This window comes from Polistes fuscatus, unplaced genomic scaffold, assembly GCF_010416935.1.
Source record: "Polistes fuscatus isolate 324 unplaced genomic scaffold, CU_Pfus_HIC Scaffold5, whole genome shotgun sequence".
Lineage (NCBI taxonomy): Eukaryota > Metazoa > Arthropoda > Insecta > Hymenoptera > Vespidae > Polistes > Polistes fuscatus.
The window spans coordinates 12,844,358-12,864,959 of record NW_025113129.1 but is presented as its reverse complement, the minus strand read 5'-3'; the positions used below and the strand labels follow the sequence as shown (position 1 = coordinate 12,864,959).

The 20,602-nt window shown below is 30.6% G+C and overlaps 4 protein-coding genes and 1 long non-coding RNA gene across 12 annotated transcripts in view; 3 read left to right on the top strand and 2 right to left on the bottom strand.

The window, feature by feature from the left end:
- Nucleotides 1–5,252: 5,252 nt before the first annotated feature.
- On the bottom strand, nt 5,253–7,891 carry LOC122522076 (NAD-dependent protein deacetylase sirtuin-2). 4 transcript variants are annotated; one of them, XM_043642879.1, is made up of 6 exons: nt 7,659–7,891; nt 6,433–6,681; nt 6,006–6,362; nt 5,737–5,932; nt 5,465–5,657; nt 5,253–5,390 (listed from the first exon to the last, which is right to left on the bottom strand). In XM_043642879.1, the coding sequence occupies exons 1-6, from the start codon at nt 7,795–7,797 to the stop codon at nt 5,316–5,318; spliced, it is 1,209 nt and encodes a 402-aa protein (XP_043498814.1). In that variant the 5' UTR covers nt 7,798–7,891; the 3' UTR covers nt 5,253–5,315. The 4 variants fall into 4 exon arrangements, with proteins under 4 accessions (XP_043498814.1, XP_043498815.1, XP_043498816.1 ...); XM_043642880.1 differs by lacking the exon at nt 7,659–7,891 and adding an exon at nt 7,249–7,590; XM_043642881.1 differs by lacking the exon at nt 7,659–7,891 and adding an exon at nt 7,403–7,589.
- A 53-nt stretch (nt 7,892–7,944) lies between these two features.
- On the top strand, nt 7,945–11,136 carry LOC122522077 (secretory carrier-associated membrane protein 5A). The gene is made up of 8 exons (XM_043642884.1): nt 7,945–8,164; nt 8,515–8,859; nt 9,052–9,115; nt 9,186–9,314; nt 9,391–9,547; nt 9,635–9,736; nt 9,839–9,965; nt 10,092–11,136. The coding sequence occupies exons 1-8, from the start codon at nt 8,108–8,110 to the stop codon at nt 10,254–10,256; spliced, it is 1,146 nt and encodes a 381-aa protein (XP_043498819.1). The 5' UTR covers nt 7,945–8,107; the 3' UTR covers nt 10,257–11,136.
- Nucleotides 11,137–11,617: 481 nt separating this feature from the next.
- On the bottom strand, nt 11,618–14,577 carry LOC122522351 (DNA helicase MCM9-like). Of its 4 annotated transcripts, XM_043643409.1 has the most exons (13): nt 14,363–14,577; nt 14,145–14,286; nt 13,916–14,077; nt 13,708–13,833; nt 13,524–13,630; nt 13,222–13,438; nt 13,041–13,116; nt 12,798–12,955; nt 12,319–12,698; nt 12,185–12,247; nt 12,041–12,100; nt 11,817–11,968; nt 11,618–11,724 (listed from the first exon to the last, which is right to left on the bottom strand). In XM_043643409.1, exons 1-13 carry the CDS (start codon nt 14,455–14,457, stop codon nt 11,672–11,674), a joined length of 1,791 nt encoding a protein of 596 aa, XP_043499344.1. In that variant the 5' UTR covers nt 14,458–14,577; the 3' UTR covers nt 11,618–11,671. The 4 variants fall into 4 exon arrangements, with proteins under 4 accessions (XP_043499344.1, XP_043499343.1, XP_043499346.1 ...); XM_043643408.1 differs by having other exon boundaries at nt 12,041–12,247; XM_043643411.1 differs by lacking the exon at nt 11,618–11,724 and having other exon boundaries at nt 11,872–11,963.
- Nucleotides 14,578–14,741: 164 nt separating this feature from the next.
- On the top strand, nt 14,742–15,178 carry LOC122522187. Its single transcript, XR_006305000.1, has 2 exons — nt 14,742–15,042; nt 15,138–15,178. It is a non-coding gene; the product is annotated as an uncharacterized LOC122522187 (long non-coding RNA).
- A 66-nt stretch (nt 15,179–15,244) lies between these two features.
- LOC122522185 overlaps nt 15,245–20,602 on the top strand; it is a 62,269-nt gene continuing 56,911 nt past the window's right edge. The window contains exons 1-3 of one of the 2 annotated variants that reach the window (XM_043643031.1): nt 15,245–15,396; nt 15,634–15,768; nt 15,847–16,022. The gene's annotated coding sequence lies outside the window, so the exon portion shown is untranslated. Of the gene's footprint in view, nt 15,397–15,633; nt 15,769–15,846; nt 16,023–16,457; nt 16,776–20,602 lie in introns of those variants that run through there. The other variant, XM_043643028.1, reaches the window with a different exon arrangement.

Here is a 20,602-nt window from a genome sequence, read left to right as displayed (position 1 = left end):
CCGGTCACTGACTCTACTTCGCGATTAAAATGTTACTTTAATTATTCGTACAAACACTGATTCTACAATCTAATTCAAAGACTGCATTGCACGCAGTCAATGCAAACACAAAAATTTCACTCCCGATACGCGGTCACTTCACTGATGCACTTCACTGACTCTACTTCGCGAACAGTCTGTACGACTGTTTTAAAATTAAAAAACTATAATTTTATACGAACAAACTCTAATGCAATTAACTGCATTGCTCGCAGTTAATTTAATATATAAATCTCAAAAATAACGCGAACGCGAACGCGAACACGAACGCGAAACGCGACCGAATTTATTATTAACGAGCGAACGTGCTTCTAATCCGTGATTTTAATTATATTAAAACGATCAAACACTCCCGGTACATTGCTTCGCGCACGAATTGCAATGATGATCTGAAACAGAAAATTAAAAAGAACGATTAATACCGTCGTCGTAATCAAAAACTATTAAAAATTTATCATAGAAAATGTTTCATAGAAAAATATACTTACTTCTAATCTTCATTGATGAATGCACGATGGGTCTCCTACCCTTAGGGTGACGATGACCGAATGCACTGACTCTACTTCGCGATAAAAATTGTATTTTAATTATTCGCACAAACACTGACTCTACTTCGCGATAAAAATTGTATTTTTTAATTATTCGCACAAACACTGACTCTAATTTTTTTCAACTGCATTGCGCGCAGTTCAAAAATCAAGCACCAACACTTGCTTACCTTTCTGTAAAAAGAGAAAATAAGAAAACTATTAGTATCATTGTTACCATTTAAAAATAACAAGTAATTATTAAAGAAATGTTTAATAGAAAAATGAATTTACCTTCTATCTTGATTGATGAATGCCCGATGGGTCTCCTACCCTTAAGATAACGATGCCGTAGACGATTCCAACGAAAATCAGAAACTTACGTGTTTCTTATCGCGATCACGACACTGATTCTAATTTTTACAACTGCATTGCACGCAGTTTAAACACTAACACATACACTTAGCCTTCTGGAAAAAGAAAAAGAAAAAACAAAACGATTAGAATCATTGTTATCGTTTAAAAATTATAAGTAATTATTAAAGAAATATTTAATATAAAAATTAATTTACCTTTTATCTTCAGTGATGAATGCCCGATGGGTCTCCTACCCTTAGGATGACGATGGCACACGTATAAACCGAATAAAAGAAACTTTCGGAGTTTCTTTACCCGAAAAATTTCCGATTTTTGTTTAACGATGCAAACACTCGAGTACCTCATTGCCTACGCGCTCGATTGCAATGATGTTCTGAAACAGAAAATGAAAAAGAACGATTAATATCTTCGTCGTAATCGAAAACTATTGAAAATTTATCATAGAAAATGTTTCATAGAAAAATTATACTTACTTTTAATCTTCAGTGATGAATGCCCGATGGGTCTCCTACCCTTAGGATGACGATGGCTGGACGGTAACGAAAATAAAAAACTATAAAATAGTTTTTTATCGCGAACGCGAACGCGAACGCGACCGAGACGTGCTTTACCGACCGCACTGCACGTCAAAAACGTCTGAAAGAATGCACAAGATTAGTGTTCCTATAAAATAAATCGAGTATTTTAATGTGGGATATAATATGAAGGTAGTATTAAAGGGAAAACAATGTAATGAATTGTAATATGATAATTATTAGGAAAATGAAAGAAACTAATTATCATTACAATGTTTATGGTAAGCGGTCTTTAGCTGGATTTTACTTGCAATGGAATGTATAACATATAAAATATGTTAAACATTATACTGAAAGTAAAATACCATTGCCCGGGTCTAACCACGAGGAGGTAACCGCTTCCGAAGACCCAAAAATTGATTAAAAAACAATATAAGTAATCGGTATATTTTATATTTATGTATTGGCTCAGTAACGAAATTAAGTTTAAAAAAGTCATCTAAAGAAACATAAAATAAAAATATATTAAAATTATTTCTATTGAAAGTACGTTAATATATATGTAATGTTTAAACCAGTAGATATCTATTAAAAATATCTGAAACATAAAGAGAGTGCATTAAAATATTAAAATAATTGTTAATTAATCGATAGAAGTGTCTATTGTTGTTAAAAAGTTCGGAGTGTATGTTCGGAGCTCCCTCCTCCTCGAAATCCACCGTTGATCTGAGTAATTATCCTCTATTAAAGTTTTTTTGGTGAAAGTTGTTTATGTGACTTTCCGAAAATTGCGCATGTGTATAAAAGAAAATCAATAAAATTAATCAATAAAATTTAATATTATAACGCTCTCATTTTAATATTCTTTTATTTTTTGTATAATTGTTTAAACAAATGTACATTTGTTGTAATGTTCTTGCGCAGTGATGACTTCGGAGGGAAGGGGTAAAATTTTCATTTATTAAAACATAAAATAGAAATTAATTAATATTTAAAGTACGTCAAAAGTTTGGTAATGTTTAAATAAATATATGCGTTTAAACAATCTTAATTATAATAAGAATTAATTAAAATATTAAAATATTTGTTAATTAATCGATGCAAGCGTCTATTGTTGTCTAAAAGCTCGGAGTATATGTTCTGTGATCCCTCCTCCTCGAAATTCACCGTTGATCTGAGTAATTATCCTCTATTAAAGTTTTTTTGGTGAAAGTTGTTTATGTGACTTTCCGAAAATTGCGCATGTGTATAAAAGAAAAGCAATAAAATTAATCAATAAAATTTAATATTATAACGCTCTCATTTTAATATTCTTTTATTTTTTGTATAATTGTTTAAACAAATGTACATTTGTTGTAATGTTCTTGCGCAGTGATGACTTCGGAGGGAAGGGGTAAAATTTTCGTTTATTAAAACATAAAATCAAAATTAATTAATATTCAAAGTACGTCAAAAGTTAGGTAATGTTTAAATAAATATATATGCGTTTAAACAATCTTAATTATAATAAGAATTCATTAAAATATTAAAATAATTGTTAATTAATCGATGCAAGCGTCTATTGTTGTCTAAAAGCTCGGAGTATATGTTCTGTGATCCCTCCTCCTCGAAATTCACCGTTGATCTGAGTAATTATCCTCTATTAAAGTTTTTTTGGTGAAAGTTGTTTATGTGACTTTTCGAAAATTGCGCATGTGTATAAAAGAAAAGCAATAAAATTAATCAATAAAATTTAATATTATAACGCTCTCATTTTAATATTCTTTTATTTTTTGTATAATTGTTTAAACAAATGTACATTTGTTGTAATGTTCTTGCGCAGTGATGACTTCGGAGGGAAGGAGTAAAATTTTCGTTTATTAAAACATAAAATCAAAATTAATTAATATTCAAAGTACGTCAAAAGTTAGGTAATGTTTAAATAAATATATATGCGTTTAAACAATCTTAATTATAATAAGAATTCATTAAAATATTAAAATAATTGTTAATTAATCAATAGAAATGTCTATTGTTGCTTAAAAGATTGGATTATATGTTCTGTGATCCCTCCTCCTCGAAATTCGTCGTTAGACTGAGTAATTATCCTCTGTCAAAGTTTTTTTGGTGAAAGTTGTTTACAGGACCTTCCGAACGTTGAGCATGTGTATAAAAAGAATATTAAATCTATTTAATAAAATTTAAGATTAAATCGTTATGATTTTCGTATTTTTATCTATTTAATGTAATTTTTTTGATACTTCTGCGCAGTGATGACTTCGAGGATAAAATTCTGCTGTAACATAAAGAGAATGCATTAGTGCATTATAATAATTGTTAATTAATCGATGCAAATGTCTATTGTTGTTTAAAAGATCGGAGTATATGTTCTGTGATCCCTCCTCCTCGAAATTCGTCGTTAGACTGAGTCATTATCCTCTGTTAAAATTCTTTTGGTGAAAGTTGTTTACAGGACCTTCCGAACGTTGAGCACGTGTATAAAAAGAATAATAAATCTAATTAAGAAAATTTAAGAATAAAACGTTATGATTTTCGTATTTTTATTATTTTTATGTATTTTTTTTAATAAATGTATATTTGTTTTAATGTTCTTGCGCAGTGATGACTTCGAAGAGGTGGGGTAAAATTTTCGTCTAATAAAACATCAGATCAAAGTTATTTAATATTCAAAGTACGCTAATAGGTATGTAATGTTTAAACCAATGCATATGTGTTTAAAAAATCTTAAATACAAGTAGAGTGTGTTAGTGTATTAAAATAATTGTTAAATAATCGATAGAAGTGTCTATTGTTGTCTAAAAGTTCGGAGTATGTGTTCCGTTAACCGTCTTCCTCGAAATTCACCTTGAGACTGGCACTTTCTCTTTTATAATAATTCTTTTATTAAAAGTTGTTTGTCTGCCCTTTCGAACGTTGCGCATGTATACAAAGGAAATAATTCACGTAATTAATAGAATAGAATAAGAATTACATAAAAATGAAAAAGATTCTAAAATCAGAACGTTATATATATATATATAATCTTAAATGTTATTAACTAGATGTATTATTCCGTTTCTACACATGCGCAACGTTCTGAAAGTCATATTTGGATAGAGGACAACGTGCCAGTCTAACGGCGGACTTCGAGGAGGCAGGTACTCGGTACGTATTCTCCTAACTTTTAGACAACAATAGACACTTGCATCGATTAATTAATAATTATTTTAATACTCTAATGTACTGTGTTTATATTTAAGAACTTTTTAACTTTCCTGCGCAGTGATTACTTTGAACATAAAATTTTCTTCTAATAGAAAATTAGACTGAAATTATTGAATATTCAAAGTATATTAATAGGTATGTAATGTTATGTATAGAGATTTAAACAATAAAATTTAAATATAAGAAGAGTACATTAGAGTATAAAAATAATTGTTAATTAATCAATGGAAATACGTTCATAATCCACATTCCGATTGATTTTATACTGTAATATCGGTTGTTTAATGTTTTGATATTCTTGAATAATAGATCGAAAAATTATTAATTTTTAAACGGCCACTTCTTTAGTAGCGCTATATCTACGTAAGTGGATTTATCATAAATCAGATAAAATAATAGGTCCTAAAGATAAATCGATTACTTAAAGAATTTTATTTTACATTATATTTGATTTAAAAAACAGAAGGCTTTCAAATTAGGATACAATAAAATTAGTTAAAAATGACGTCCGGATTTATTGCTGGTATAAATGCTGTTTAAGATATTTTTATGCGTAAAGAACAGGCTTAAAAATATTAAGATAATAATATTTGATAATAAATTTGAAAGACTCAGTTTATTTTCCTGTTACGCGTATATTTGTACAATTTTTTCATGAATTCTTAACAGTGGATCTCTCTGCATCTAGACGTTCATGTTCTTGTTTTATTAATGCTTTCAATTCTTCCTAAAAAAGAAATGCGAATTAGTTTTTATGTTGTTTTGTGTATACATTTACGGATAATTTAAAAAACTACATACACCCCAACCAAGTTTATCAGCTAGCAACTGACAGCCTGTATCACAATCACCTAACCAAGCAACATCTCGTCCGGAATTAGAATTTTTGGAGTCGAACATTAAACCTTGATTTAAACCTAAAAATCTGGATAAACGATCCTGCATACCCACTTTTTCTTTATTTATAAGAAGACGAGGACAGGAAGGCCTTACTCTTAAACAAGTCAAATGAATTTAAGAAACCGTTAATTAATAAGATTAAATGTGATTTATATTTTAAGTAAATAAAATACCTGTCAACTAGAAAGGCGAAAGGTTGCACCACCAAACTTGATCCCATAATAATTAAAAGATCAGCAAGTGAAAAATCTCTTTCAGCAAAATGATGAAAACGTTCAGGTAACATTTCACCAAAAAATACCACGTCAGGTTTTACTACACCTTTTTCACATTGTTCACATTTTGGTATTACGCTTTCCAATATTTTTTCTATTAATTAATATAAAGTTTGTATTTATCCATTATATTATTTTATACTTATATAGTAAATAAGATTTATTACCTTTCATCCATTCAAGCGTATATGGTGCTTTACATTTAATGCAATGACCAGTATGAAATGTTCCGTGAGCTTCTATCAATTTATTTGTCGGCAATCCTGCAATTCTTTCTAATGTATCAATATTTTGCGTATAATGACGCAATAATAAACCTTTTTCATGTAAAAGACGAATAAAATAGTGACACGGTGTAGGTTTAAATCCTTCAGGTAACAATTGCTTTGCGAGGGTAAAAAATGGTTCCGGATTCTTCATAAAAAAGTCTATTTCAAAAACTGCTTGAGGATATGGTAAATTATATTTTTCTAAATTGTGATAAAGTCCGCTTGAAGGTGAACGAAAATCTGGAATTCCTGCAGCTAAAACATACGATTTAAATTATTTTTAAGAACATTTAATGCGATTAAAGAAAAATATAAATTAACTTACACGTGGAAATACCAGCTCCAGCCATTGTTATAATCTTACAATCTGGATTCTGTTTTATGTAATCTACAATACCATCTATTGTTAATTCTTTAAGAACTGAACTTGACTCTTGTTCGCCATCCGAGTCATAAAGCTTTAATTTTTGTAGTAAATATTTGCGTATTTTTTCCATTCCTGAATCTTCTGGCTCCACTTGTGATTCGGAATTTTCTGAAGATGGACCAGGCTTTTCTTCATTCGGATTATTGTCTAATAAATGCATAATAGATATGTATACGTTCAATATATAAAAATATATTGTACTCGTTTATTATATACGTACAATAGTCCTTCGTATCAAATTTATTTGTTCTCATTAATATGTATTAAATAAAAATTACCTAACTATAAGAATATTTGTTTCAAATGAAATATTAAATAAGCAGTTAGAGTTAACAGAACAATAATTTAATCAATTGATTTCTAATTTAATAAAAGAATCCCTACTTCCACTTGCTTGTTGTATACATCTCATTGTATAACGATATAATTGTATATATTCTATAATGTATTTACAAAAAATATTTATTATTATTAACAAAAAAATGAATGAGAGAAAAAAATGATACAGAAACGTTAAAAATTGTTGCTTACCATTTATTTTATTAGAATATATATTATTTCTATATAATATATAGATATTTTCACATACATACATATAAATGCTATTAATTAATTAAATTTAAAATCTAAATAATGACATAAATGAAAAACAAAGTACCATAAATTTATAATTTTCAATGAATATTTGAACATTGAAACTACTTTAAAAGTTACCTTTTTCTTGTTCGTCATTATGATTTTCCATATTGATAAAATAAAAAAATTGAAAAAAAAAATCGTTTCTGTATAGTCTTTCTCTATTAGAGAAATAATTGAGTAAGAAGGGAGATCAAAAACTTCACAAACACATTTGCTTAAACATACACACCATTTAATGATTACAATAACGTGTATTAAAATACTCGACAAATAATAGAATATTTATGAAGACAGTACTTCTGACGTTTCTGTTATTGTTTGCAAATATTTTGTTATTTATAGACAAAAATGGAGTAAATTTCTGCGCATAAAATAGAATACGAACCGCGCACAAAAGAACTAAACTATGTAGTAGAAGTACTACCAACTGATACATAATTAAGAACTAAAAAAAGGTTAGAACGAGAATAGTTACATGATCTTACCTGTTAATCTATTTTTCAAATTTCGTTGCCTGAATATATTGATTTTGATTAATTGAACTTTTAATAAACGAGTGAATGATAATAAATTAAAATGTAAAATGTGAAAGTGTCGAGATCGAATGTAATAATCGCCAATCATATCTGATTGCAAGCTAACTTCACTAGTTCAGAACGGTTAAAGGGAAGTCACGAGAAAGATATTATTGGCTGTCTCTCTTTTCACTATATTTTTTTATTCTTCGTCTCCTGCATTGCGAATATACGAGTTAACACTTTAATGAGTATAGGGATTATTGCAGTCGAAAATTTGACATGACGTGTGTAACCGCAAAGAGATGGATTGTGAAGTCTAGTCTTTCCTAAGATAAGATTATTTCCGCATTATTAGTTCATTGTATAACTCTAAATTGTTCGATAAAGTAAATTTTATTAAGTGCACGATCTCAAAAATGTCTGGTTTTGATGAGAATCCATTTGGAGAACCTACTATTCACGATCCTTTTTCGGTAAGTACATAGAATTCCATTCCTGTCAAATCAGTAGTGAGAATTATGTATGTTTAATAGAAACACTTAGAACAAAATAATACTGGTTAAATATTTATTATATTTTGGATTTTACATTGACAATTTATATTATGTCATGTGAATTTATTAAATTAAATTGTGTTGTTATCTAATTTATTTTCTTTAACATCAAATATTTACATGCAAGTATCTTACCGTACGGTGCAATATTTATCTATTTTATTTAATAATTATCACATGGTTATATATATATTAATTTTAGGTATTGCATTTAAATTGATCAATGCGCTATGGAAAATAATTCGTGCTAATATCATACATATTTATAGGATCCGGCAATAAAAAGGGCAGTTGCTTCAACACCTGCTAGTAAGGGCCTCGAAGATTACAATCCTTTTTCTGAGCAGATAGTAACGCAAGGAACTGCACAAGTCAGAGGTGCATCCAATCCTCCTATTTATGGAGGAATTGGAGCAACGCAGCAACCAGCAACACTTCAACCTTCAACCTTTCAATCAACCTTTAGATCAGAAACTCCACCGCCTCCATATTCGCGTATTTCACAGCAAACAGTGAAAGTACCGCCTACTATACAGGAAACAGTAAAACCAACACGTACTCCACAGCAAACAGTTAAAGCAGTGCTTGGAAGCACGTTGTCACCTTCTGCAGAGGTAAATACAGATTCAAGATTAAATTGGACTTCGAGACAAATTTTTTAATATGTTATACGCATATAATCTCACATTTTCTTTTACAAATTTTGGACAGCAATTTAAGCCATTAAATATTAGTCATTGTATAGCCATTTCCAATAGGTGTCATAGTACATAGATAATTTCAAAAAAATATAATATCTATTGCAGCAAAGAACCGAGGAAGAAAGCAATGCAAGGAGAGAAGAAGAGATGAGGAATACTCCATATTTTCGTAAGTGTCTTTAAAAAATCTTTATTATTTTTTTAAATCATTCTATAAATTATAAGTTGTGATATTTTAGCAAGGCGAAATAATTGGCCACCATTACCTGAAAGATGTTGTTTTCAACCATGCTTTTATCAGGATATTGATGTGGAGATTCACGCTGACTTTCAAAAGATAGTGAGACAATTGTATTATTTGTGGATGTGTAAGTGCATTTATTATGCTTTATTAAATGCAACTGGGAGAAATTAAAAATATATAAACATTTTTTGATTTTCCAGTTCATGGTTTAATATTGTTTTTGAATGTGGTTGGTGGATTTGCTTTGATGTTTCATAATAAGGATGTAACAACATTTGGTCTTAGTATCTTGTATCTTATTTTGTTTACACCATTTTCATTTCTGTGCTGGTTTAGACCGGCATATAGAGCTTTTAAGTAAGTTATTTAAAAAATAAAAATAAAAATATAAAATAGTACATTTTGTTAATAATATGTTGATTAATCATATTATTTTCTCTTTAGGAATGATAGCTCTTTCAACTTTATGGTATTCTTCTTTGTCTTCTTCTTTCAATTAATTGTTACAAGTATACAAGCTATCGGTATACCTGGATTAGGCACATGGTAATAAATATATATATATGAAATATTGTTTTACTTACATATTTTTATTTAATATATTAATGTAAAAATATATTTGATTTTGAATGTTTATTATTTTTTCAGTGGATTAATAACAGCTATTACTGCATTTAATTCAACTGCGGCAGGCATTTTTGTTGGAATATTATTACTTCTCATTGCTTTTTGTTTTATCATCGCAGCTGGTGGTGATCTTCTCTTACTTACTAAGGTATGTTAATTATTTATTAAATTATATTTATTGTGAATTATATATATAAACTTACAGATGTATATCTTGTTATACATATTTCACACGTGTATGATTTCACAAATCATATTATGAGAATTATTGTAGATTCATAGAATTTATCGAACATCGGATGCAAGTGTATCAAAGGCGCAACAAGAATTTGCTACAACTTTCTTGCGTAATGAACATGTCCAAAATGCTGCAAGCAATGTAGCAGCTACTGCTGTTCGTACACAAATGGCTAACGCTGCTGCTCAGCCACGTTACTAAGGACATTTTAAATTAACAAAATCATTTGGATAGAAATATATCCTGCCTTCATATCATACCGAAAATTCATAAATCTTCTAAGTTTGTTTGCATGTTATTTTGTTATTATTTCATTGAATTCATTAGTATTCACTGTATTACACAGAAGTATATATTCTTATAAAGAAATAATATAATATGTGAAATTATGTTTATTTCACATTTATTGTATGTACTTTATTAAAAAAAGTGAACTATATACAATTTATGCAGAAAATAATTAATAATTATAAAAGACAAACGATGAAAATTTCCTAATCAAAATACGCTTTTTTTAATATCAATATTTTTGTTCGACTGCTTTTAATCGTAAGTTAGATTATCTGTTACATGCATTAGATTTTATACATGGAAGATTCATTTATATAGTTATATTGATGTATGTTTTTATTGATTGAGTTTTAGAAAGTTTTTAAATCAAAATGTGTTAGTGAGTAAAATCCATCTACGTGATAAACTTGTTAAAGTATGTTATAGTTTGATTATTTTCTGAATTTTTGTGGATGATATATGGTTTCCTATTATTTCTGAAATTGTACACATTTCATTTGTATCGTACTATATAAGATAGTGAAATGTAGTCTTATTTCTTATTGAAGTTACATTGAAATTTTCATATTACATAAACTTTAATGCTTGTATTTTCCGAGAAAATTACTTGTAATTTATTTTGAAATTGATGAAATTTTCATAAAAAAATTTGTTATATTAATCTTTAGTAGGGATGACATAGCGTATTGTCAAAGATAAAAGTGTAAAAAATTGAAGAGAAACTTCTTATAATTTGTGCAACTTATTGACAATTAATATATTAAATAAATAAGTATTCTAATTAAGATAACAATTAATATCTATACGACAAATTCTCGTGATAAAAGATTCATAGTTACAATATTTTCTTATATAGAATAGTCGTTTTAAAAAATCCGTTTTATTTATAATTAATTATAAATCGATATTAAGATTTATTGTTTATTATAAAAACTATTATTAATTAGTAATGTTTTTTAAGAAAATTCAATGAATATTCTGCGGCTATTAATAACAAATTAAAACTCCAAAGGTCCATGTATAAACTATTTTATTTGCCAATATAGGTACTGAGAATAATATTACAAAACACTTATGCATAAAAAGTAGATAATGGAATATTAAATTGCTAAACTAATAATATATACTTGTAATTCTGCCTTGGACTATTGTATTTTACTATAATACTTAAAATTTTGAAGATATTCATTAATCAAATAATAATTAAATGTATATATTCGTGTTAGAAAATTAAATATAAAATGTCAGACTAAAAATATATAAAATATTCAGAAAAATATTATAATCATATAAATTGGTTTTTACATATACATACGTATAATACATTATAGGAATGACTCTAGCGTTTGCAAATCAAGAGTTCTTAATATCTCCTTTCCTATAATTGTTTATAAAATATTTTAATATATGCAATTATAAAATTAATTTATATTAATATGATTATTTGATATTACAATACATGAAATTTACCTCTACAATGATATGTATGCTTTGGATTTGTAGGAAAAGGACATCCAATTCCCATATCACTTGTAAGAGTACCAGTTAAGTCTGATGCGATTATAGCATCCATAAGTTGCACTTCTGATCTAAACATTAGTCTTGCATGACCCTCAGCTAATCTACGAAACGAATATTTTTTAATATTTAAATGACAGCATATAATTTTTCTTTTTTATTAAATTATATATTACCTGACCAAGCTATCTAAAAGTCGTACAGTGGTTCGTTCTGCTCTTCTGCTTGGATTGGATCTATGATAAAGATAAGTTGCACTAATAACTTTTTCTGCCTCTACTGTAAGACTTGGTTTCAAAGTATGTATATGTGTGAAATACTCGCGTAAAATTTGCTCTGACCATAGTCCTGATTTTACAGAATCTATCTGTTGCTTTGTATCTCTGAAATAATATTTTTTTATAGTTATAATATTCTGTTTAAGTAAAATTACTGCTTTACATTATTTTATTACGGTTGAGTTTCTGTATCGTTAAATTCATAAGCTGTTTTTAAAATATGTTCAGATGCCATTTCATCCCATTCTGGATTTTTATTATCTTTGAGAAGAAGGATTAAATCGAATCGTGATAAAAGAGGATTTCCTAAGCGTGTTTTCCATTCTTCACCATCTATAAATGTGCCTCCATCTGGATTAATAGCAGCAATAACTGTACATCGAGAATTTAAAGTACTCACTAAACCTGCTTTGGCAATTGATATTGTTTGTTGTTCCATAGCTTCATGCACACATGCTCTGTCATGAGTACTCATTGTATTAAATTCATCAATACAACAAACACCTCCATCTGCTAATACCAAAGCACCACCTTCTAAATGCCAACCATCTGTATCCTATATAATTTGAACATGTATTTATTTTATTTAATAGTTAATTTATATAATATAACTGCCAATTATATAAGTGTTGAGAGATTAAAAGTGGAAACCAACTTTGACAGCAGCAGCTGTAAGGCCAGCTGCAGTTGTACCAATACCAGTTGTATGAACAGATATTGTTGACAATTTGGAAGCAATACGAAGTAATTGAGACTTGCCAGTTCCAGGGTCACCGATCATAAGAAGATGTGGCTCACCTCTAACGCGTGTACCTGTACATTTATGTAAAATTTATTACACTTTATTTGAAATCATTTATCTTTATTTAATTTATATTTATATGTTATATAAAATCACCTGATTCATTTGTTTTTGGTACACCACCAGCTAAAACAACAGCTAATGCTAATTTTATTGTATACATTCCATATAGCTGTGGAAAGAGAAAAATAGACAATTGTATGTTATTTTAGCTCAAATCATAAATTCTTATGAATTTTATATAATATTCTATTTAGAATGAATTCAATTTGTATACTTGAGGAGAAATTGATGCAAGTATATTGTCTCTTCCAGTCAAGGGATCGTTCTCATGTTGTTGCCAATAACTTTTAAAAATATCTTGCATTTCTTGATTGGAAAATGTAGTGTCAGATACTTTACGACGTATTGAAATACTATTTGCAATCATCACTGTTGTTGCTTCTGCTTGCCGTCCAACTGTCAAAGTTCCCCATTTACGTATAATTACTCCACTTCACATATAGAAAATACATGATCAGACCGTATTGATATTGATTATTATATTGATACTGATTATAAATCAGATAAAAAAGATACCTTATTTCTAAACTATCTCCTGGTCTGCATTTATCGACTAAATCATCCAGTAAAATAATTTGTAATCCTACCATACAAGACTTTTTTGCATCCTTTTGATTTTGTTCCTATTGAATAAAATATACAAAATTAGAATATAAAATGCAATAATTAGATTAACTTTTCTAAGTAATTATAGACTTTCTTGAATTTTTATTTCCTGGTAATCGGAGCAATCATCAGGTTCTAGATTTTTTAAAGCTTCTATCTTCTTTGAATGACACGCTTGACATTCCTTAAGATTTTGAAACATATGTCGTTCCCATTCAAACTAAAAAAGAAAATATTTTTTCTTCGATGTAATAGAATATAATGAAAATTATATAAAATTTGTTTAAAAAACAAAAACCTACCTTGAGTATAGAGACATGTTTACACTTTTTGCACTTGTATCGTTTCTTCAGTTTTATAGCGGAAGGCTGAGACGTTCTAACTGTAATTCCACTTGTACTAACTAGTTCACCAATTTTTGCATCTTGTATCATAATAGGAATAGCAGTAATTCTAATATGAATCTAGACATATGCATAATGTGAATAGAATATAAAAAATTTTAATGTAAAATATCCAAACATTAATTACCAATTTCTTTACAATTTGATGCGGTTTGGCTATTTTTTCTTGAACCTTAATAGCTGCTTCATCGCATAATGGTAAATAATGTCTGGGAAGACGTAGGATCTTTTGTGCATTTTCTGGATCAGCTTCGAATAAAGATACAAAGCTACAAAAATATTTGGAACGTTTTCAAAGTGAATCAATAACAAGATATATTTAATTACAAATAAGTAAATGTTTACTTCACATAAATTGAATAATGCACATATTCCTCAGCTGCATTTAATATTTGCTCTAGGCGAGATGAGTGATGGTTTATTAAATAATCTTCCAACATTGCAAAAATATACCAATAAACGTCAAAAAATTAAAGACAATTTTTGTAGATAAATATTGTTATATTTACATTGTATGAGCAACTTGACGCACGTGCTTGTAATTTTATTGAATGTGACAGCAGCGCCTCGGTCGAATTTAATGTAATTTTTACTTTACTTTAAAAAGCAATCAATTTTCATATTAAATTTTCATATATAGTTTTGTTAGTATAAATATTTAAATTTATAATTTATTAATACTTTATAAATTCATTTCAAGCCATTTATTTATTCATTACATTACAGGAATAAAATTCAAAAAGGCCGCTCATCAGGAATTTATTGCGCACGCGCAAGAGTTTCATTTTTCATTTGTTTAATTTGAAATTTAGTTTTTCAACGATTTCGACGTAGATGTGCTTGATTGTGTTTTGGTGTGAACAATTTTGGAGAAAGTTTTTGTGATTATTAGTGATAAAGAAGTTTAAAAAGCGTTCTTATGTATCATAATAACGATAGCACAAGATAGAAAGAAAATATATGTTATAAAAGAGGAAACTTCTATTTCTGTTTGATACTTTCGAACATTGTAGATTATTCATTTGGTACGTAATACAATTTTATTTTTTTGGACGATCATATACATAAATTATTGATTAATTTTACTCTAAATATTGTATCATTTTATATGTTATTAAAGTTAAAACTAACGCAAAAGGATAAAGTAAAAGTAATGGAAAATGATTGAGGATGAGAACAACAGTTTGACCATTTCTCCATAGCAAGAATTTCATGTCTCAGCTTGCTTTAAAGTTTAATAACACATCTCAGGATCGTTAATCATTGTGGCGAAATATAATTTAATACTTCATCGACCGAAAGTCGACCGCTAAAAATGACGAATGACCGGAAAACACGCGGCAGACGGTCTCTTACCGTCCGAAACTACTTCTTCCTATGTATGTATGTGCATTATAACATTAGATGGTTTATGTGAGGTTAAGTAATAATGGTTAGATATTAAAGTATGATTTTTCGGTGATAATTTCTCGTTCAAAATCATATATAACGATAAATGTATATTCTCATTTGTAATTACATCGTTTAGATTTTGTCTAGATTCGTTCAAATCTTACAAATCATTTTCTCACGCTCAAACGATATTTTATTTTGATCTATAAATTTTCGTATTTAAGGAAGGATATCCAATTGCATCGATAGGCGAGATAGATACGCTTACACAGATATTGGTAGATCGTCGTTCGCTTCAACATAGTCTTCGTATTTCGAAGTTGAATATGATACTCGTCTAACCGCAAATGATTTCTTTCGTAAGTTGGTTTACTTGGTAGAGCTACTCGATCACATGGTTAATGATGATCTATAATATAACAAACCTTATTTAACAGGTGATCCAGGCGTACGTCTATCTACCTGGAAGCGAGGCTTTGGAGCTTGATAAATGACCGGTACAACGATCTTACGGATGCTGCAGTTTGACTGATAAACGATAATAGCAATGTCTTCGTGTCCTGACATCTTTATATCAATGTTAATAAGTTAGCGAGAGATAGAAAATTTGAAGGTAAAGTATTAGCTAAGAATAGAATTGTTTTGCGCGGGAAACGATCGTGTGCACAGAGGTGTGGCACGTATAGTAGTTGGTAAAGAGATGTCGGATCATTGGATAATGATGGGATGTACCATTCCATTCCGTTCGCTGCTCGTAATCCCATCCTCCCTGGTACAACAGTCATCATGTCGTCGTGGTACGGATCACTTAGGGATCATTAGCTTTATGGTGCTTCCGTATGGCTATCCGTGCGCGTGATTTCGATCGAATGCGTTTTACGATGAGTCTCGGTGACCTTCGAAATTTTCTAATTATTTTATTCATCATTTTTGAATTCTTCTTTTAATATGATTTGCATAATATCCTTATGTATCTTGTTCACGCGACAAGTATGTAATCTAAATTATCGAGGAATATATAGACAGATAATAGCAAGGTACTGATACGATTATCTAGTAAAGTTTGTTCGTTCGTGTGGAATGAACGGAAATTTGCTTTACAAAGACATCACTAATCGTCAATCGAACGCCGAAGACCGTTGATGATATCAGCAGGCTTCTCAAGACCAAAATTAATTCGGATGCCACGCGATACCTTTGGATGCATATTATGGGCAAGCGGCGGGTATTCAGCATGTAACGTCATGCCGTGGATGAATATCACGGATATAATGTTACTATGTATTTCGTTACCACTACACACCGGATGTGTTACGCCGTGCTCAAGAGTCGTATATACAGCGTATCAAGCGGTAACCGGTAGTTGGTGTGTACTACGATGTTTGTCTCTCTCTCTCTCTCTCACTCTCTCTGTCCCTTTCTCTCTTCCTCTCTCCTGCGACATCGTGTATTCTCCTCCCTTATGAAGGACGGCTTCAGCTTCCGGCCCTTCCATTCAGGAATATCATCTTACGCGTTTCCTCGTGATTCACCTAACTCTCGAAACAGGCTGTAATCAAAGGATTACCACGGAGTGTTCCTATGTGTGGTCTCTAACTTGAGTCTTGCTCTAGACTATATGCTACCACCTGGAGTGTAAACGCTTACGAACATACCAATTCCGTCAAAACTGTGTTCTTAATGCATCTACATACTAAATTGTTTTACCGTCTTCTATTCTTTTGGTGTTTTCGGTGCTCTATGTTCTTATAAATAAAAGAATAGGAAAGTAACTAAAGATAATTATTTAATAAAACGAAAAATAATTTTTTTTTATAATAATAATACATATATATTGTATTTTCGAATGAAACTAATTTTTAATTTTTAAATGTATACATGTTATCCGCTGGTACCTTTATTACAGATTAATTACGATCTTTTTAATATGCAGATCAGCATAAATACATTACGCAAACTGTGATTGATTTAACCGAAAATGATTTATTCTGCAACTGATTGCGATTATTCATCGTATTAATTGAAATCTTCTAATTTGCTATAATAAAAATTTGTAATGATTATTTTTCCCGAATACACTTGATAATAATGAAATAATATTAAATAAAATGTTACAATTAGAAAGTAGTATCTAGGATTTTGCGTTCATATACGATATAATATTCATACGTATCATAAGGTAGCTCATATACGTTATCTCGTTTACGTTGGCAAACTCTTAAATCCGAGAGGGGGAGGGGGAGGGGAGGGACGGGGAGAGTGAGAAAATGAGAGAACGAAGGAGCAAATATTTGTCCAATTAGGGAAACTTAATAACGCCATTGATTGTCGGTTTAAGAATATGTGCGAGAGAGAGAAAGAGAAATAAAGAGACGGAGAAAAAGTGGGAGAGAAAGAAAGATGCGGGAAATGAATGAACGTCGTTGACCTAGGAATCCGCTCGCGTGGGATTAAGATTTTCACTGACGACTTACAGAGCTTTTCTAATTATATCACGATAATGAGGTACCCTTGTTATAAGGCATGCGATATAATTAGCCGTCAGGTAAAAGAAAGTTTTACATTTATATTTTTATGCGAGAAACGTAGAGTTTTAAATATGGAAAGAGTAGGAGGAATAAGAATAAGAATAAGAAGACGAATACGAAGGTGAGGAAAAAAAGGACGAAGGAAGAAAGAGGAAGAAAAAAAGTAGGAGGATCGTAAGAGGAAAAATAAGTAAGAGTATAAAAGGTGGTTACACCATAAAAGATTTCTTTTCTTGGATATATATCGTTAAGCTTCTTCCCATTACTTCGCGGGACGTAGACGTTTTGCGTCAAATTCTTCCGTCGTCCATCGTTACGTGACTGACGTTTTAAGCTTTTCCCACGTAACATTATATGGTATGTACCGATATCGAAAATAGAACGGGATGGCATTACGGTGAACGGAACTCTCGGTATCATTTTTCACATCGATATCTCGCGGGATAGTTCGACGCGCGTTGTGCGACCACCTTAAACTTTGAAAGGGCTCGAACGCCAAGGAAGGAAGAAGGCCCTCTGAAAATTGCCAAGGCAATAACAGCGGCCAACGCGTAAAGCGTAGAAACACATCCATCATTCGCTAATATCCTTCGGACTTTTTTTTTTTAGAAAAATATCGAAGGTTTAGACAGTTTTCTGACGTTCCGCGAAATCTTTGTTGCAGGAGACGCCAATGATTTTTATTTCTTATTAAATATTTTTCTCCTTCTTCTTCTTCTTCTTCTTTTTTTTTTTTCATTTCTTTTTTCTATTGAAAATCTTGAATTATCTTTTGAAGGGTGGTCTGTCTCTCCTTGGTTTCAAGAAACTTGGTCGGGAGAATCTTGTTCACGATACTCGATCGAAAGTATTCTTTTTTATTTTTCTTTTTTTTTTTTCGTCTATTCTCGTAACAATGCCGATCGGGATGGCTTAAAAACTTCTTTACTTTCTTAATGAGTTTTAAGTTTTTTATAATTAATAGCGCCTAACTTATATATTCCATGATCGAGTCAAACCCTCCCCCCCCCCGTGTTAACGTGATTCATGAATTTAATCAAAACTATTCGTTATCATTTAAGAAAAGACTTTATTACGCACCGAAACGGAAATTAAGTCCATCGGTCTCGCCATTAAATTTGCTTAAATTTCTTTCTTTTTTTTTATTTTTATTTCTATCGCGATCGTACGATATATAAAGTACATCGTAAAGTATAGAAAAGTGAGCTTTCAAACTAAGCTTGTTTTTTTTCTTTTTTTGTTAAAGCTTTATCTGTTCGATTGATTAACCTTTAACAACGTTTTACCTCTCCCTTTTTTGGTTTTTGTTTAAAGACGATATACTACAATCAAAAAATATAAAAAAGAAAAAAAAATAGAATAGTATCTAGTATAATGGAACTTTAGGTTTGGTTAGATTCGTACAGTCGATAATGCTCACAAAGGATAATCACGATGCAATAGACGTGTGTGATTTGGTCTCTCTCTCACGCGTGCGCCCATTTTTTTCTTTTTTTCTATTTTTTTGTTTCTTTTCCCACTTCCCTTTTGCCTCTCGTTCTTGGTTTCTATTTCTCTCTCTCTCTTTCTCTTTCTGCTTTTTTCCGTCTCATTGTCGTTGGTTGGAAAAGAATTGCGGGCCACGGGTCAACGAGGGTGGCACCATTTCTATTCATCCCGAAAAATAAAGGCGGATCCGATCGAGGATTCCAATGGCCATGAATATTTTATCTGCATAATATCCCGCGTCTCCACCCTGATCCTCCTACTTTCTCTTCATCTATTTATTCCCGTTAGTAGAATGTATCGCATAGATGATGATCATCATCATGATGATGATGATGATGATGATGATGATTCGACCAAATTTACAACGATACCTCGATAACTTCTTCTATTCCATTGTCACGAATCTTAACAACATTTTCTTTTTCTCAAATAACACGAAAACGAGATTCACCTGGAATCTCGTTGTCCGTTTTCTTTATCATCGGAAAAAAGAAACAAAATCAGAAAAGATTATGGAAAATAAGCTATTCCTATACTTAAGTATCATTTCTATATTGTATACAAACGTGTTCGAATTTCTACAAATACCATCGTATCCTCGTTCAAATCGAAAAATAGGAGAGACCAAACGTTAAATTGGCTTACCGGTAGAGCATGCTCCTCGAACCCGTAGAAAGTGAAACGAGTACGGGGATTTTCTTTAGTAACGTCTTTCATTCATATTTGGCCGAGGTCCAATGAAAATAACGAACATGTGTTATTGGCCGAGGGCATAAACCGCGCACGGTTTCCGTCCACGAAGTTGTTCCCCTTGCAACTTGAACCGATCCCTCTGTGTTCTCCCACGCGCGTGCAGGATCGTATAAAAAAACCCTACGATAAGGTGACACCGTAGGTACAACTACCGTGCGTAAATTGGTGTGTTATATGCGTGTGTACGTGCGTGCATGTGTACGTGCGAGTGTCTCGAGTGGATCACACTGACAATGTGAAAGAGAGAGAGAGAGAGAGAAAGCAATAGTGCTCGTCATACTAATAGCGTGCCTCTTCTCACAGGCATAGTGCGTTAGAGTCCGTTAGACTGTTTTGTAACGCGTGCGGTCCCTCTCCACGTTCTCGAACCCACGTCTTCTTTTTCGTGTCCTCTAATTCCTCTTTCTTCTCTCCTTCTCTCTTC

Coding starts and splice junctions, on each gene's coding strand:
- LOC122522077 (XM_043642884.1), top strand. CDS start 8,108: ATGTCTGGTTTTGATGAGAATCCATTTGGAGAACCTACTATTCACGAT. Junction 9,315..9,390: donor ATTGTATTATTTGTGGATGT/GTAAGTGCATTT, acceptor TTGATTTTCCAG/TTCATGGTTTAATATTGTTT. Junction 9,548..9,634: donor CCGGCATATAGAGCTTTTAA/GTAAGTTATTTA, acceptor TTTTCTCTTTAG/GAATGATAGCTCTTTCAACT.
- LOC122522351 (XM_043643408.1), bottom strand. CDS start 14,457: ATGTTGGAAGATTATTTAATAAACCATCACTCATCTCGCCTAGAGCAA. Junction 14,078..14,144: donor ATCAAATTGTAAAGAAATTG/GTAATTAATGTT, acceptor GCATATGTCTAG/ATTCATATTAGAATTACTGC. Junction 12,956..13,040: donor ACCAAAAACAAATGAATCAG/GTGATTTTATAT, acceptor ATAAATGTACAG/GTACACGCGTTAGAGGTGAG.
- LOC122522076 (XM_043642879.1), bottom strand. CDS start 7,797: ATGATTGGCGATTATTACATTCGATCTCGACACTTTCACATTTTACAT. Junction 5,933..6,005: donor TACGCTTGAATGGATGAAAG/GTAATAAATCTT, acceptor ATTAATTAATAG/AAAAAATATTGGAAAGCGTA. Junction 5,391..5,464: donor CTGATAAACTTGGTTGGGGT/GTATGTAGTTTT, acceptor TTTCTTTTTTAG/GAAGAATTGAAAGCATTAAT.